Source organism: Kogia breviceps, chromosome 10 (genome assembly GCF_026419965.1).
Source record: "Kogia breviceps isolate mKogBre1 chromosome 10, mKogBre1 haplotype 1, whole genome shotgun sequence".
NCBI lineage: Eukaryota > Metazoa > Chordata > Mammalia > Artiodactyla > Physeteridae > Kogia > Kogia breviceps.
The window spans coordinates 7,496,650-7,514,237 of NC_081319.1; the positions used below are offsets into that span (position 1 = coordinate 7,496,650).

General features: G+C 52.8%; 1 protein-coding gene across 9 annotated transcripts; it reads right to left on the reverse strand.

Moving 5' to 3' along the window:
* Positions 1 to 338: 338 nt before the first annotated feature.
* On the reverse strand, positions 339 to 16,767 carry BRPF1 (bromodomain and PHD finger containing 1). 9 transcript variants are annotated; one of them, XM_059077643.2, is made up of 14 exons: positions 16,352 to 16,767; positions 13,840 to 14,448; positions 8,726 to 9,685; positions 7,512 to 7,674; positions 6,849 to 6,980; positions 6,345 to 6,473; positions 5,238 to 5,547; positions 4,601 to 4,921; positions 3,995 to 4,279; positions 3,348 to 3,495; positions 2,635 to 2,771; positions 2,414 to 2,532; positions 1,910 to 2,064; positions 339 to 1,187 (listed from the first exon to the last, which is right to left on the reverse strand). In XM_059077643.2, exons 2-14 carry the CDS (start codon positions 14,436 to 14,438, stop codon positions 1,004 to 1,006), a joined length of 3,642 nt encoding a protein of 1,213 aa, XP_058933626.1. In that variant the 5' UTR covers positions 14,439 to 14,448; positions 16,352 to 16,767; the 3' UTR covers positions 339 to 1,003. The 9 variants fall into 9 exon arrangements, with proteins under 9 accessions (XP_058933626.1, XP_066899601.1, XP_058933625.1 ...); XM_067043500.1 differs by having other exon boundaries at positions 4,601 to 4,918; positions 16,352 to 16,755; XM_059077642.2 differs by having other exon boundaries at positions 6,327 to 6,473; positions 16,352 to 16,755.
* Positions 16,768 to 17,588: the final 821 nt, after the last annotated feature.

Consider the following 17,588-nt stretch of genomic DNA (forward strand, 5'->3'; position numbering starts at 1 on the left):
CCTGTCATTAACTTTCCCCATAGTTATTGCAAGGATTATACAAAACTGTGTATCCAAAGGTGCTTCAGCACAGGGTCTACCATTCAGTGAACGACATGCGGAATGGGCGCTGTCATACTGGGTTAGCCAGAAAGTTCGTTTGGGTTTTTCCGTAAGATGTTACAGAAAAAGCCGAATGAACTTTTCGGCCAACCCAATATTATCTTTGCTGTTGTCTTACACATGCAGCAGGCACAGCAGCCAGCAACCACTTGGGCCCAATTATTTACCGTCCCTGAGGAACACAGCCTCACTTTTGCCCTGGCAGAAGGCAAGAACCAAGAATTCAAAACAGACCATTTATTTTCTAAGAATCAATATATTTTCTTCCTTTGAAATAAATACAAACCAGTTTGAAAGGCTGGGGAATCTATGGGAAGAAGGGAAGTGGGGACAGGCCCCAGTCTTTTTTTTAGTACCAAATGACTCTGGCGCGACCCGGAAACGCAGTTACAAATGAGAATAATTTAAATTCTCCACTATTTACAGTATTTACAACAGCAGGGGAGGGGGTCACCTAGTGCCCCTCTTCCGGGCTGGACAGACATCAATCTCACTGCTAGGCTGTGCAGATGCCAGCTCACCTCACCACCTCAGGGGCCTCAGGCCACTAGGCAGTTAGGGGTTCTCCTGGCATGAGTAGGCAGAGGTGGTTGGATGGCCTGTTTTACGCAGCGTCCTAACCTTGGCCCACCAACTTGCGCTACAATGCCGTGAGGTCTCTGGAGCTTTCTGGCCTGTGGGACCTCCCCTCTCATTGCGCGGAGCCCCCATGGGCCCTTGGAGTGTTCTGTACAGTCCAGCTGCACTCAGGGCGGGAGGGACCTCCCCCACCCAGCTTCCCCTGAGACTGGCCCCAAGACCAGGAATGAGTCAGTGCAGAGGCCGGTGCCACTCCAGGACAGTGAGCAAAGGGGAGGAGAGAGGTGGCAGGGCACTGTAGGTTGGGTTGTGCTGGACAGTATCAGTCACTATCGCTGGTCTCACTGCTCTGCTCGCCCTGCACCTTGCTGCGGTGCTGCAGAGCCCTGTGGTAGGCGATCTGTACTGACTTGCGGATGTTGGATTTCCGGCCCTCCAGCATCTTCTCCTTGTCAAGGTCCTGGTTCACGCCCAGAGGAACCAGCTTAGTCCTGGGCAGCCACTGCCTGTAGGACGAGGTGAGAATCGAGTAAGTCATCTCTTATCTCTGAGGGAGCAACAGGCACCAGCCTTCCTCACTTGTTCATTCCTTCAAAAACTCCTCCTGAGTGCCCCACTCTGGTCCAGGCTCTGGTGGGAATTAAAGAAACCAAGAGATGCAGTCCCAGCTCTCAAGGAACTGCTCACAGGCTAGTGATGAAAAGAGCCCAGTCATCAGTCACAACGGGGTAATCATAGGGTATTTATGGGCACAAAAAGGAGCCTTGACCTACCCTGAAATAGGTACCTTGTCCAGTGGGCTCCAGGCAAACTTAACTGACATTAAACATCCTCTGCAGACAATTAACAACCAGAGACTACACGTGTAAGTGTGATGGAACAGGGATTCAGAACCTGAATGATTATGCCTGCTTTATCCTCATCTTGTCACCATGGAGGCAGAGGTGGGAAAAGTAAGTCTAGAAGCCACCTTAGCCTGGGTGGGGAGCCACCCCCACATTTGTCACGGTCCTTTGATTTCTAGCTACAGCTATCTGTCAGCTGCTGCCCATTCAGTCTCTCAGACTCTTGGTCAACACAACCCTTTTGCTCAAATATCTAAGTCCCTCCCCCACTGATTTATGACAGCTCAGGCTTTCTGTTGCTGGAGTTCCCTGGCAGCCTGCCCCGATACCGAGGGTTGCACCTGTGGCTATGAGTCACATCAAATGCTCCCCTCCTCCCTTACCAGGTTCGCTTGTTGTCAAAGAAGAGGACGAGGTAGAGATGCTCTCGGGCTTCCTGGGTCATCTGTTCCCCAAGTTTCAACACCTCCAGTGGGGGCACAGGGATGGGAACCCCATGGTGGAACATACCTTCCCGGGGCATCTTTGGATCAATGATCTAAGGGTGTAATAAGAACTTGGTTTAGTTCAGTCTCCTCCTTCCCAAGGCTTACCCTATCCAAGAATTTGGAGACTACATCTGAAGTGGGAACAGAAAAAGGTTATCACACTCCTAGGGCTGCAGTGCTGACCCTTGGCTTCTTCCCATGCTGAACTATTTCAGAGCCCAAGGGGCAAAGGGAAGAAAAAGGGAGAGATGGAGAAACTAACCAGGGACCTCTAAGTGTCTATCTGCCAAAGACTCCTGTGCTCTGCAGCTCAGCAGAGAGTAGGAAAAGTCTGCGACTTTTGAGTCTGTGTGCTGGGGTTGGAAGACAAGGGATATGACAAGAAAAGTGGAAGCCTACCAGAGCTGGGTATGATGGATACCCTCGGCATTTGGCCCACACCAGGTCCAGAGCATCCAGTGGGGAGTCCTCATCCTCTGACAGCCAGCCAGCTCCCCGGCCCAGACTCTTCCTTACCACTTCACAGGAATGGGAGAGAGGGGGTGGATCAGCAGTCCGGGGTCTGGCAAGGCCTTGACACTGGGCCCCCAGAACCCCTGGCTTTGGGTGGGCGTACTTACTGCTGTGGCCCACGCCGCGGCCAGTGCCCACGGAGTAGGCCTCGTTCTCAGTGCCTGAGGTATCTTCACTGCTGTCCTCTGGGAACGTGCCCCGAGAGAAGGAGGGCTTGCCCCGGCCTTGTTTTGAAGGTGTTGTGCTGTGGACAAAAGGGAAGCTCAACTCAAAGGAGGGGGAGAGTAGGGAATGGCATGGTGGGTATCCTCCCTTCTTTAAGTCCATAGGATCTAAGACATTTGGAAAGCAGAGGCTACTTGAAGAATTTCAAACTCAAATGCCCTCAGGGACTTAGGGGTGATCTGACTGAAGTGGGCTGGATATAGCAGTAGTGATGAATGCATGCGCCTGTCTTAAGTCAACAGTGGCCAGAACTGCCAGTCTGATTTTTAAAGAGACTATAGAAACTGGGAATTTTATGTGGCACTTCCGAATCTTTTTTTTTTTTTTTTAATACTATGCTGGCCAAACAAAATGTTTGCAGGCCAAATCCAGCCCACAAGGAACCAGTTTATGCCCTCTGTTCTAAACCATCAGCTTAACACAGGGTGGGCTCCTCTGTTTCATTATGGTGACAGTCTCATCTATTCCATTTATTTTGCAGAGAACCTTTGGTTTGAGCCATCTTAATCTAGGCTAAGATGGCTGCCACCCCACTCCCCATAGGGAAATCTGGAAGGCCATCCCAGAGGTGGGTCTTGATCCGGAGGACTGGTACCTGGTCCGGTCTGAGGCAGCGCTGCTGCTGCTACTGCTGCTGGACTCAGAGTCCGAGCTGCTCCGAGGAAGGCTGCAGTCATTACGATACACCAAGAAACTCTTCTTTACTGGCTGGTTTCCACCGCTGAAGCCGTTGGCTGGTAAGTCTTGGTTGCGGGGAGGGGGAAAGGGAAGGAATCAGTCAGGAAGATGTAGACCAGAGACCTACTGGGGGTAAGAGGGACTTAGAGCTTGGCTTTCACTTCTGTGCTGGAAAATTCCTCCAACCTTGGCCAGCAGAGCTAGCTCTGGGCAGTGTCCACCACAGTTGGCCACAGCTCTGCCCCACCCCTTGCACTTCCCTTGGCAGTTACTGGCCTTAGGACACAACTGGCTTAAAGGAGATTCCCCAAGGAGGATAAGAAGAGAAAAGGTGAAGTGATACAATGGAGGAGGTGGGGGGCCCTGGATGGGAATCTAGCTGGGTCAGCATCTCTGGGCTTCAGTTTCCCCATCTGTAAAATGAGGGAATTGAATTAAAAGATTCCTAAGGGCCCTTCTAGCTCTGATATATTATGGGCAAATGAAGGGATAGGTGGGAGTTATATTGGGAAGGATGGCAGCTTTGCTCACTCTACTGGGGGGCTGGGTGATGGTGAGGCTCACCCATTGGGGGGTCTTCTGTGGATTTATCACTGTCGCTGTCTGAACTCGAACTGGGCCGAGGGCTCCTACCCCGCTTGCGCTGACGCAGGGAGCCCATGATGGGGAGCTGGGGGGGCCCCACAGGACTGCCTCCGTGGCTGGGGGTCATCTGGCTCTCCCGGTTTTTTGGGGGCCGGCCCGGCCTCTTGGGCGGTCCAGCTGTCTTCGGGTTCTTTTTGGAGAACAGAACTGAGGTTCTCCTGCCCACCTCATGTGCGGGGGTTGAGGACATGTTGGGACCCAGGCCTGGAGCAGAGAAAGAGAGAAGGAGAGTCGGTGAGGGGCCTGATGTGGGAAGGGCATACGTCCAGGGTAGGCCCTGGGTATATAGGACCATAACTCCAGCTAGAGTAGGGGAGATAATTTGGGGGGCATGGAGTTGGGAATATTGTCTCTTATACAAATAGCCAGAGAGGCAGCTAAGAGGCCCTTGACTGGGGAATGAGGGAGAAAGTGCAGCTGGCTGTGCATGAGGGACCTCTGCCTGGGGCATGGCAGGTGCTGAGTGTGTGCTGCAGAGTCAAAGTCTGGCTGGCCTCGGGGCCCACCATGCTGCGGGGTTCAGACCTTTGCTTGTCTCCTGGCTGCTGCTCTCCTCGGCGGCACTGTCGGTCTGCCCGTCCTTGTCACAGGCTGCCGGGTGGGGTGTCAGGCTGCCCCGGCTGGAGGGGCCATGCCGCTCAGGCCCATCCCGTCCAGTTTCCCGCTGGTTGGCAAGCTTGCGACGCAGTGCCGTCATCTCTTTCTTGATCATCTTTGCACGCCGTGAGCGGCCCACGCTCTGCTTACTGGCATTCACCTCATCCAGCCGCTCGAGCAACAGCTTCAGCTGCTCTTCCACTGGCAAGTGCTTCTGGTTCTCCAGCAGGACCAGCCGCTCTTCCTCTGCTGCCAGGGGTGGGAATAGGGAGGAAAGGGTCAGACCCAGGGCAGTCCTCTGGGCCCCGTGAACCTGGGCAGGCAACAAGAAACCCACTATTCTCCCCCTCTGCTTCTCACCAGGAATAGCTATAAAACAGTAGCACTGAGCTGGGATTGCTATCCATTCACCCAGTCTGGCTTCTTAGAGAGCATTCCTGGGGACAGCTTGCCACTGCTCAGCCTAGCTGCTTCCTGCCTACACTGCCTGCTCCCAGGAGGGGACTTTGGAAAGCTGTTCATCCCTGGCATTGGCCTCTATGTGGAGGTGTGACTTATCACCCACCATCTTCGGTGTGGTGTGAGGCCTCGTCTCCAGCCAGGCTGTGGGGGATATGCATGCCCGTCTCAAAGTCAATGCCCATTTTTTCTGCCTGGCGCCGGGCCTGGCGGAGCACAGCACCACCCTGCTCACGGAGCCGCACTGCTGCCCGGTAGAAGATGGTATCCTTGGCATTATACTTGAGGCAGTTGCTGACGATGAGGTTGAAGTCCTCTTCAAAATCATCAAAGTTCAGGTAGCGGTAAGCCTCCAAGTTCTGCTTCATGGTGAAAAAGTCCATAGGCTTTTTGATGTGGTCTAGGTAGTCAGGTACCTGGGAGAACACGGTAGGTGTAGCTAAGTGGAGATACGTTCCTCATTCCCCCTGAACCCCTGTTCCTAACAACCTCCCTTGAAATGCATCCAGCAACCTCCTCCCACCACAGTTAGAGGCAGGCATACAGCACAGGGGAAAAGAAAGCCGGATTCTAGTCTTGACTTTACTAGTCACTAGCTGTGTGACCTTGGCAAGCCTCTTAACCTCTCTGGGCCTTCTTTTCCTCACCTAGAAAACAGTAATGAAATTATAGCCAAATCTACCTCCTAGAGCCATATGAGGCTTTAGTAAAAAAATGACTAGGGGAATCCTCTGGAAATAACACCACCTTGCATTCCTATAGCTTTTTACTTATCATTAAGACTTATAAGGAGGCTGCTGCCTCAGGCCTCTCATTTTATACCTTTTAGAGAGAAGAGTCTGCCAGTCAGGACCTAGGGCTTCAGAGATGGTTCTTTAGGTGCTGAGCCTTCTAAATTCTCCGTTCTAGGGTTCAGCACCCGGAAAGTGTCTTCCTGCCCTGGGATTATTCATTTGGCAGACTCAGTCCCTGCCTCTGGGGAAGGAGTGCAGATTGCCTCCCATTCTGGGCCCTTGGGATATGACAGGGACAAGACAGAGTCCAGGTGATGCATGTGGCTCCAGTTCATCTGGAGCCCCAGAGCCACCAGCCCCTCTCTTCAAGGTCCCCTCCTAGTCCCTGGCCCAGACCTGCAGCGGGGGTCCATCTGGGAGAGGAACAGAAAGAAGGTGGAGTGAGGGGAAGGGATTCTTACTTCGTCCAATTCGGTTACCTCAGACAGAGGGACCGGCTCGCTGAAGATGTTGCCTGTGTCCTTCTCTTGGAGCTGTTCCAGGGTTTTTCGAAGGAGGATGAGGAAAGGGGTCAGCTGCATCTCCATGGCAATCTGCTGGACCTTGATCTGACACACATAAAGGCCCAATCAGCCAGGCCTAGGCCAGTCCCTTGGCAGAGAAGTCTCAGGAGATGGTTGTAGCTGGTATGAGAACTCGCCTTCCTTCCCACCCCGCACAGCTCGGTGTACTTGACTCCTCTGGACTTTCCCTTCCTTGAGCTCCCAGCACCAGCTACCTGCATCACATAATTTAGGATTCCATTCATACTCTCCTGCGACATTCTGCTTCCGGTGGGCCTGAGAGCAAACTGAGCTCAGGAGACCTGACTTCCGCATCAGCCCTGTTGCTTCCTGGACAGGTGACACATACTTGTCCACGTTTTCTGTTTTCCTGGGTCTGTTTTCTCTACTGTAAAAAAGAGTTGGCCCAGGAGCACTCACCGTCTCCCTTTTGAGTTTCTCCCGCTTGCGGATCAGCTCCACCAGCAGCCGGGCTCGCTCCAGGTCGTGCCGAAGCCGCTGCCAGGACTTGAGCTGTTCTTTGAGGGCCCAGTTCTTGTCCTCAGAATCTCTCTGAAGAGGCAAAAGAGGGATCAGGAAATGATGAGAGAGCCAGAGGGGACGAGAGCCCAGGAAACTTGGGTCAAGGGCAGGTAAAGCCAAAGGAGCGAGCACAGTGATTTATTGGTAGGCTCACTAACTAACTTAAGTGGAAGCTCCTCAACCCACGTGTCCCCTAGGCCCAGCACAGAGTCGGTGCTCAGTATATGCTTGCTGTGAACGAACAGATGAACACATAGGAAAAATGTGTTAAAAATAATCTGTAAGGATTTCATCCTGAGCTTGCTTTGAGGCCTAGTTTAAAGGAGGAAACAGCCCAAGCACTCAGACACTAGAAACTACAGTCACAAATCTCTGTCCTTGGGGACTTCCCTGGCGGTCCAGTGGTTAAGACTCCATGCTTCCAAGGCAGGGGGTGTGGGTTCAATCTCTGGTCGGGGAACTAAGATCCCACATGCCAAGTGGTACGGCCAAAAAAAAAAGTCTCTGTCCTCATCCCCCTGGCACTAGTTCCTAGAGCCCACGGGGAATCTGACACAGTACCCCAACTTGGTCACAGTTCCTCTGAGACTGCAGGTGTGTCTGCAGGCGACGCAGCAGTGGAACCCCATTCCGTGACTGCCTCTTTAGTGTCCAGTAGCTGTGCAGCCTCTGCATGAACTGGCTCTTCCTTTGGATGGTCAGGCGGTTGGTGATTTTACTGAGCCTGGGAAGCAGGAGAGCAAAGAGAAAAACCTCTTGGGCCCTGATTTTCTTAAGCAGAACAGTGGTCTCTGGCTAATGAATTTCTGAGTGGGGCTAAATAGGGAATAAATCTATTGTCAAAAAGGCCTATGAGGGCTTCCCTGGTGGCACAGTGGTTGAGAATCCACCTGCCGATGCAGGGGACACGGGTTGGTGCCCCGATCCGGGAAGATCCCACATGCCGTAGAGCGGCTGGGCCCGTGAGCCATGGCCGCTGAGCCTGTGCGTCCAGAGCCTGTGTTCCACAATGGGAGAGGCCACAACAGTGAGAGGCCCGCGTACCGCAAAAAAAAAAAAAAAAAGGCTTACGACACTGGGCTAAGGCAAAGAAGAGCAAAAAGAGCTGTCAATGGCAACTCAGCAGACAGGAAGCCAAGCTCCCAGCTCTAAGCCAGATCCGTAATTCTGTTCACCAGTGGGTCAGGGAGCCTGGCCCCTAAGATTGCTCTTGTCACTGCAGCCCAGAGTACTATTTGACCCTGGATACCCAACTCAGACTGAGCCTGGGAAGGTTTTAAGATGAAATACTATTGTACAGCAGTAAACTATAGGAAATCGACTAGATAGCACAAGAGAGAGTAAAATATAACTGATGACTGCAGCCCTCATTTGGACTTATTTGCGGCAGTAACCATTTCACAATTCCTTGAGCGTATCCTTCCCCTTCTTCATTCCATTCTCCCTTCAGAGTCAGACCATTTCTTCCATTGTGGCCAGTAGCTATTCCATCTCTTTCTTCCTAACTTAAACCACCTCATCAAAATGGAAGGCAGTTTAAAACACGTTAGTCTGCCAGATAAAAGCTGAAATTTCTGGTTCCTAATGTAAAAGCCAGGTGACCTGCTAGAACTCATCTCTTTTGATATTAAAAACAAAAAACAGAGACCCCCAAAACTCGTATGTAGCTCCTGATAGGAAGAAGACACCCCACCCCTGTCACTCCACTCAGGGGGCTGTCAGTCTCCAACAGGGCTTCTTCCCTCAATAGCCTGTCCACCTGGCTCCCCTCATACCTGTGTGGTGGGATGCAGGGCACAGACACCACAGGTGCCGCCGCCCGTTTCTCTGCCAAAATCTTCCGCGCCTTCTTCATCTTGATCCGGGACTTGGCCTTGGCCTTCTTGACCTTCTCTGAGCTCCAACTCTTACCCTCCTCCTCTTCCTCCTCCTCCTCCTCCTCACCCTCGCTGTGGGACAGGGCAGGCAGGCGGCGTGCTGAACCTGGAGGTGTATGGATGTCGCAGTAGGCAGTCTTGCGGACGCTGAAGGAAGTGCCATTGGCACCCGTCTCCCGCACAGGCTCCATCTTCATGTAAAGGCCGGCCTGCTGTGCACATGTCACATGGAAGGCTGTGTAGCAGTTGGCCTTGTGGCACTGGATGCAGGCCCCTGAGCCCCGCTGTTTGCAAATGTAGCAGGTCAGCTTCCAGCGAGCTGGCGGGATGTGCTCGATGCTGTCGATAGGCTCCAGGAAGACCGTGTTGGCGAAGCAGACCTCAGGGATCCACAGGGCACACACCACATGGGCCCAGCGCCCGTCATCTGTCTGCTTGAAGGCACCACCCTTGTTGGGGCACAGGGCGCAGTCCACAGCACGGGAGGGTGACTGTAGGCAGCGGCGGCACAGCCACTGGCCCTCAGGGATGTAGGGGACACCGTAGCACTCCTGGTGCACAGCCAGGTTGCACATGTCACAGAAGAGGATGACATTGCTGTTCTGGCACTCACCATCATTGCAGATACAGCACACAGCATCCTCATCCACTAGCGCACTGGGGTCGCCTTTATTGTGGCTCTCAAAGTAGGACTCTTTCTCCAGCCGGTCCATTAAGTACTCAAAGATTTCCTGCGGAATGGGACTCACACCCTCCGTCTTCCGCCGCTCGTTCATGATATCCAGCCAGATGTAGTCCTCCTCATCCATGTCATACTCTACTTCCTCATCCAGCTCTTCCGCCGACTTCTCGATGTACCTGCAGTGCACACAGGCAGCTCAGCACCAGAAGGTTGAGATTTCCCTCCCTTGAAGACCATGGGTTACCTCTGCCAAGCACTCACCCTATTCCAGGCCTGTGCCTTTACATCTGTGTTGTCTCATTCTATCCTCACCTTTACCCCAGGCACTCTAAGTCCTATAATCATTCTTATTTTGCAGAAAAGGAAACCTTACATTTGGAGAGGTTAATGCACCTGCCCTGGCCCTCTTGTGAGAAAGTGGCAGAGCTGGGAAATGAACCCAACCCTGCCGATTTCAAAGCTCATGTCCTAGCTGCTACACTGCCTCCTTGGAGGTGCAGACGCTCAGCCAGACTCCTGAAGGACGAGGCAGCTAGGACCCATTAATGGGGTGGTCTGGGTGATGGTACAAGGAGTCAGGGGAAGGAAGGTCCTCAGTTTTCATTTGCAAATCATACGTAAGTTGTTTTAGCACCAACTGGCTATGTCCTGAATGCAGCTGCTGTAGCTCTTCTGTTAGCTGGTGCCAGCATCAGCTCAGGGCTCCCTCAAACTCTAGGTACTCTTTGCTCTCTGGATAGCCTTGGGAAATAACAGTCAGAATAGCTAAGATTTACTGAGCATTTACTATAAGCTAGGCATTGTGCTAAGTTATCACATTTATTTTCCCCATAGCCATAGGGTCAATGTTTTTATTGCCCTCACTGTATAGATGAGGAAACTGGAAGCTTTGAGAAGTTAATTAACTGCCCAACACAGATAGTTCACACAACCAGGAAGTGGCAGAGTGAGGATTCAAACTCCACTTCACAGCACTCAGTGGGCCAGCAGGACTGCAGCTAAGGATTGCTCCAGGTGCCTGGGACACAAAGCACGCTCCCCACACCCTTGCCATGCACACTCTAGGTGGCCTGACCCTGGTGCTGTAAAGCTACAGGGAGCTACAACGGAAAGGACAGGGCTTTGCCCTCTAACAAACCTGGATTTACATCCTGGCTCTGTTACCTCATGGCATTCGGGACATCACTGCCGTTTTCTGAACCTCAGTTTTACTGATGACAGAATGAAGATACTACTACTTACTCCCAAAGACATAAGGATTAAATGGAATTACAAAAACAAATGGGCTAAATCAAGTGGCACACAGCAGGCCCTAGATAAATGTTAGTCCCCATGCCTCCCCTCTCCTCTCCACAAGGGAAATGTGGCTCTGGGGGCTAGGGCAGGCCAGGCAAGCATAGGTTCCGGAGCCATGCTCTGGATGACAGCAGGCGAGTGAGCTAACCTCTCTGGGCCTGGGTTTCCACATCTGTAGAATGGTGATGCTAACCTGAGCCTATTTCATACAGCTGTTGTGAACATTAAATGAGTTACTACAGGTAAAGGGCTTAGAACAGTAGCTGGCATGGAGCAAGTACTCAATAAATGTTAGCTTTATTATTAGTTTTTGTATAGTTCTGCCCCACCCTGTCTTGCGTTATAACTGTTTTTGTGTCTTAACTCCTCCACTATTAGATAGAGGCAAGAACCATGTCTGATTCACCACACAGAAATAGGTGCTCAGTGTTGTTCATCTGAAAGACATTTAGTGGGTGGCAGGGAGGACAGACTAAAATACTGTGTCTACCAGAAGCAACTTCTTCCTTAGACCTTTACCTCTTCCCCAAGGTGAATGCAATGTCCTCATCCTTGAAAAAGGGTGTGGCTCAGGGCTAGTGTGAAACATCTGGTCCCTTCCAGGCCTTGGCACCAGCTCTCAACCTTTTCTCTGCCATGACACACGTGACATTATGTGATGGTGCATAACACACTCCCACCGTGCACCAAGATTACAGGCAGTGGCGCAGATAAGGTAGGCTGCATGTCACGTACAATTCCTGACACAACGGCTGACACTCCACCCTTTCTCTCCCCCTCAAGAAAGCATACCAGGGCTTCCCTGGTGGCGCAGTGGTTGAGAGTCTGCCTGCTAATGCAGGGGACATGGGTTCGAGCCCTGGTCTGGTAGGATCCCACATGCCGCGGAGCAAGTAAGCCCATGAGCCACAACTACTGAGCCTGCGTGTCTGGAGCCTGTGCTCCGCAACAAGAGAGGCCGCAACGGTGAGAGGACCACACACCGCGATGAAGCAAGTGGCCCCCACTTGCCACAACTGGAGAAAGCCCTCGCACAGAAACAAAGACCCAACACAGCCATAAATAAATAAATTAATTAATAAAACAAAGGACTAGTCTTTAAAAAAAAAAAGAAAGCATACCAGATGTGAGCAAGAGCAAGTGGTGTTATTAGAGAGATGACCTCAAATCTTCTTACATTTATATAAAAAGTAAATCATTTCCAAACCTCAAATCTTCTTACATTTATATAAAAAGTAAATCATTTCCAAACAGGCAGTTCTGCTAACAGTAGTAACAACTTACATGCAACACACCTCCCAACTGATTGCAGTGCCCCAGCTGAGAGCTGCTGCCTGGAGAACAGATCTGCTCCCCTGGAGGAAAGAGTGAACCCGAGTGGAGGGGAGAAGAAAAGGGGCAGGAGGAGCTGGGCTGGGCTGCCTGTTGGGGCCAAGAGCGCTGAAGAGCCCTCAGGAGAGGGGGCGGGCCCAGACAGGGGTCTGTGTGCTGGGAGGTGGGCATGGCAGTCAGTGCTAACACACAAGAGACAGTGGAAAGCCAGAGGGAGGTGGAGCTGGGCTGAACAGATGAAAGGATGGAAGACAGGAAGAAGAGACTGGCTAGCATGTGAACAGCGGTGAGAGGAGAGTGACACACTGGGCCAAATTACTTGAGTTCCCAAAGATTTGCTTTTAAAAAAAACTGAGATTTAGTATAACATCACATGGGCTGCCCTTCTGGTAAAAACTACCTTTCATATAAAAACCTTTACAACAAGTCCTTGTCAGGGATCAGGCTTTCTGATTAGCTGATACCAAAGACGACTCCTTAACTAACTCACCCAAATGCCCTTTGACCTGGATGCCAAGACTCTAAGAAGTTTTACACTTGGTTTTTTTTTTTTTTTTTTACACTTGGTTTTTATTCCATCGTTCAGCTAGAGTTTCTGTATGTAGTTCCACCACCACACTTCCCCACTCCTTCATTTTTTACCTCATGTTAAAGGAATTTAGCTTTATGCCTGTGATTTTCTAAAAAAATTTATTTATTTATTTATTTATTCATTTTCGGCTGCATTGGGTCTTTGTTGCTGCATGCGGGCTTCTCACTGCGGTGGCCCCTCCTGTCGCAGAGCACGGGCTCCAGGCGCACAGGCCTCAGCAGTCGTGGCTCGCACGCTCTAGAGCGCAGGCTCAGTAGTTATGGCGCACGGGCTTAGTTGCTCCACAGCATGTGGGATCCTCCCAGACCAGGGCTCGGACCCGTGTCCCCTGCATTGGCAGGTGGATTCCCAACCACTGTATCACCAGGGAAGCCCTATGCCTACGACTATATTAGGAGCCACTGTGACTAATTTTTGGAAGGAAGTGGGGTACTAAGAAACAGTTAAATGAAACAAAAGGGTCCTTGGAGAAGTATAAAACATAGGCGATGAAAATACTGCTTACGCAGGCTAAAGGACGGGTGACAATAACAGACCAAGTAATGGGAAAATTACTTTAGATTTACAAACTGATTTTATAACCTTATGAAATCATTGTCCCTAGTCTTCGACCTTTAGGCTAGCAGAGGAATATTATACCTACTCTGCAGATGGGGTCACTGCAACACCAAAAGCTGGATGCCTTTCCCAACATCACAGAGTGATGGAGTAGAAAGAGTCAGGAACAAAAATGGGACCTTTCGATACTGTGGAAATAGTGCAGCTTTGGAGTCAGAGGAACCTGGGTTTGTCAGTTATCTGACATGTGACTTCTCGGAAGTCTGGTCCTTTTTCTGGACCGTGGTTTCCTCATCTGTGAAATCGGAACAATACCTACCTGAGTGAGTTGTGAGAATACAATAATGGAATGGCTATAAAGCACCCAGTGCAGGGCCTGGCATGTGGCAGTGTATAGGAAGTGCCATTATCATTAGATGGGGCACTTTTCAGCCTTGGCAGGACCAGTGTGCTTCTGCTATGCTTTACCCCTGCCACTTCCTATCACCTATCTTTGACTCCTGAGCCCTGCTTGACCAGTTTTCCAGAGTTGGGAGGTGGAGGCGGCCTTACCGGTAATAGGAAGTTGGCCGGGGCGGGGCATCAGGGGTATCCTGCTCCAACTCCCGGTATACCACCTCTGGCAGCTTGGGAGTGGTGCTTGCAGAAGCATTGTGGTGATGGTGATGATTGGAGTCCTTGCGCTTCTCCTTGTTCTTATGCTTGCCTGACTTGGGAGTAGCAGCCGGTGTCTCAGTGTTCTCCTTATTGCTGCCATTCTCAGGGGCCTCCTCAGGGGCCTCCTCATCTTCTGACACCACATCCAGGTTGTCAAAGATGCTGATGCGGTGGACGCGGCCGTGCAGGTCCACCTCCACCATGCGCTGGGCCTGTGCGTAACTCATCACCTCACGGCTGGGTGACTGGGATACCTCTGAGGGGGTGGGCGACTGCTTGTTGGCTGGGCGTGACTGGCGCCCCTTCTTCTTGTGCTTTCGGAGTGGAGTCTGCTGTGGGGGCGGTGGGTTGTCATGGTCATAGTGGTACAGGTGGTACTCAATACCACTGTAACTCTTGTAGACCTTGCGGCAGGTCTCCACGGGGCACTCATACGGTGGCTTAGTTGCCCGCAAGTTGTGGCAGAAAGTCTTCACATCAAAGTCCACCCCCATGCTGTCACATCTAGAATGTACAGATCAGTTAGCACAGGCCCAGGCAAGAGCTCCTGGCCACCCACTCCACTCTCTCCAGCCCTCCCTCTCCCCAAGGGTCCTGGCCAGCCAACCTCTACAGCAGCTCCAAATGCCCCCTCCTCCACAACATGGCCATAGTCTCGGCCTTATCACCTCTTGCCTGATCACCCTGCTCTATGTGTCAGTTCTTCTAGCCTAATCTCACACAATGTGTCCAGAACGATCTTTCTACCAAGTAGAAATGATCATGTTAGTCTCTTGATTAAAAGCATCCTGATATTCCCTACTTACTTCAGGATAATATCCAAATTCCTTATGATGATATTCAAGGTGCTTCTTGAACTGTGTTGCCTTAGTCCTCCTTTCTAGATTCTTCTTTTCACCAGTTACAGCTGTATTTCTGTCTAATCAGGGCAACTTGCCAGTCCCTGAATGTTACAACCTCTCATTCCTGCAAGATGATCTCTATTTAGAATGCCTTCCATCCTCCCTGATTAGTGAGCTCCTACTCATTCTTCAAAACATGGCTCGAATGTCACTCCTGTTATGTTTCTTTGTCTCTCCCATGGAGAGCTGTTTCCACAGCATTTCATCCTCACCTCCACCATGGCATTCACCACACTGGAAGTTCTCTGTCTCCTCCCATTAGACTGGGAGCTGTGCAGTGCAGACACCAGAGCCTACCCACCTCTGTATCCCCAGTACCTGGCATGTAGTGTTGTTCTGGCCAATGAATAAATAATCTGTTGAATGAATAGCTAAATGAGGGGATCACCAGTTCTGGAGCTGAGATGGATGAAGGCTAGTATGAGCCCATGCAGAAGCTTGAAAAGGTAGCCAATAATTTGGTCCTGGACTCCAGCAGAAATCACCGGGTTACAGAAAGAATTAGTTAATTTCTGAGGCCTTTACAGTAAGCCTATGCCCTGGCCCTGGGAGTGGCACCAGGCCCTAAGGGTACAAACAGGAGCATGACAATCCAGGCACACTCAGCTCCATGCTGGTTCTCAGAGCCCTCCCTTCCTCCTCTCCAGTGTTCCTGGGTGAGTGGAGACAGCAGATGGCACCAGCCCCCAGGAAGCCCAGCTTGGTCAGAGAGACTGCCCCAATTTCTCCAGGCCTAGCTGAGTGCAACAATTTAACTGTGGTCTTGGCACCATTCCAAGCAAAGCCACCCTGAGCTCCCTGATTAATAACGGTCCTTCTTGGCTCCTCTCCTGCGACTTAACCAAGCTAGTGAGCTGCTCCAGTCTCTCTGTCAAAGCCCCAGATTGTCATATCAGTAAAACTACTCCTTAAACTCGCCCCTACTTCCTACCTGCACCTGTCTTTAAACAAACCAATCAGAAGCACAAACACTCTTTCAATGATGAGTCCCTGTTGAACGCTGCAGCTCTGCTGCCCCGGCTCCCTAATCAGCACAGAAACCCTCAGCAAACGTCCCGCTGGGACTCAGCAGCAAAAGCACAGAGGAGAGACAAGGCAACTTAGACCCGAAAGCCCGTGCGGAGGGCGCCAGGCCCAGGTGTACGGCGGCGGCATCTGCCCCAGGCGCTCAGAGGGCTGGAGGAAGTAGGGGGCGGAGGCCAGAGGGATTAGGCCGGGCCCGGGCGGTGCCCGCAGCCCTCTCCCGGATGCGGCTACGTTTCCCCTTTGTCGAAGTGTAAAAAGTTAAACAAGGCTCTTCTCCTGCCATTGGCCCGGGCAGCCCCGGGCAACCCCGAAGGATACACTGTTGCTCAAGATGCAGGCTGTGAGCGAATGCACTGTCAGTTCTCCGGGCTGGAGTAGCCCGAGGGTACTCGGGCTGGGCAGCTCAGTGCGCGCCCCATGAAAGTAGCCTACCGCTTCCCGGCCAGCCACTCCCGCCCTGGTCCCTGGCCCGCACTCACCGGTCACCTCGAGTCCGGGCTCATTGCCGAGGGTGCCCGCCGGGGCTCCGACCCCACTAGGGGAGGCCGGCGGGGAAAGACGGGCCGGGGATGGGGAGCCCCAATTCCGGAGACTGCAGACCTCGCCACCCCGACCCCCTGCCGCCCCACGCTCTGGCCCGGCTCCCTGGGATTCCCGCGCTGACCCCTGCCGCTCCCAGTCCCGCCGGCGCCCCGGTCTCTCAATTGCGGCGGCCGCCGCCCCTTTCGAAAGCCCCTAGGTTGCCCGGCCTCGGGACCCAGCACCGCCGGAACAATGGGAGGCTCCCGGAGGCAGCGCGGGGACGGCGGCGGCGGAGACGGTGGCGGCAAAGGCAGTGGCAGCGGCGGCGGCGGCAGCGGCGGCGACGGCGTCTGCGCAGGGTAAACGCGACGCCGCAACGCTGCCGAGCTGCACTTTCGCCACAGATCCCCGCCCGCCCGCTGAGGCTCGAGAGGCCATTCTTTGGGATTCGGAAGGGCCCCTGGACGCCCTACATGGCTTTTCTAGCACCTCCATCTTAGAGTTGAGTTTCTGGAGACTGAAGTTGCGGTACTCGGGATCGGAGTGGTGGGGCCGTTTGTAGCGAATCTGCGGCCACGTACGGTGAGCGCGGACTGGGCGTGAGGAGCCCGCCCTTCTCCCTTCCCCCTCTGCCTCTCTTCCCCCCCTCCTCCCTCCCTCCCTCCTGCTGGCGCCGCGGCTGCGGTAGGGACCTGGCCTTGGTCTCCGAGGAAGGCGGCGAGGCGGGGCGGGAGCCACGGGGCGGGACTGGGGGCAGGGCCAAGAGCAAGAGGGACGCGGACTGGAGCCTAAGGGGGATCCGGAGTTATAGGTAGGGGCGGGGCGGGGCTGGAAGAGAATAAACCAATCTACGGGGCGGGGTTTGCGGAGAGTGGGCGGGGCCATCTGTAAAGCAGACCCCCAGTAAGGAGAATAGGGGCTGAGCCGGGCGGGGGGTGTGAATCGTGGGACTAAACAGAAAGTGGGCCTCAGAAAAGAAAAGGCGGGGCTTTAGGTGGGCCTGGAACTTGGAGCTGGGCTAGGGAGGGAAAGGATATAGCTGGGAATAACGATGCGAGGCTGAAGGTAAAAGGTGGGGCTTGGAAAAGGTAAAGGGGCAGGGCTGGAGAAAAAGGTGTGAATCTGAAAGTAGCGGCCTGATTGGGGGTGGTGCAGAAGGCTGGTGGTGCGTGAAAGGGGTTGTGTAAGGTAAAA

Excerpts from the sequence above, each read along its gene's own strand:
- BRPF1 (XM_059077638.2), bottom strand. The coding sequence starts at position 14,438 with ATGGGGGTGGACTTTGATGTGAAGACTTTCTGCCACAACTTGCGGGCA. Across the intron at positions 7,675-8,725 it reads CCCTGCATCCCACCACACAG|GCTCAGTAAAATCACCAACC; the intron begins GTATGAGGGGAG and ends CCTGCTTCCCAG. Across the intron at positions 1,188-1,909 it reads TTTGACAACAAGCGAACCTG|GCAGTGGCTGCCCAGGACTA; the intron begins GTAAGGGAGGAG and ends CTCGTCCTACAG.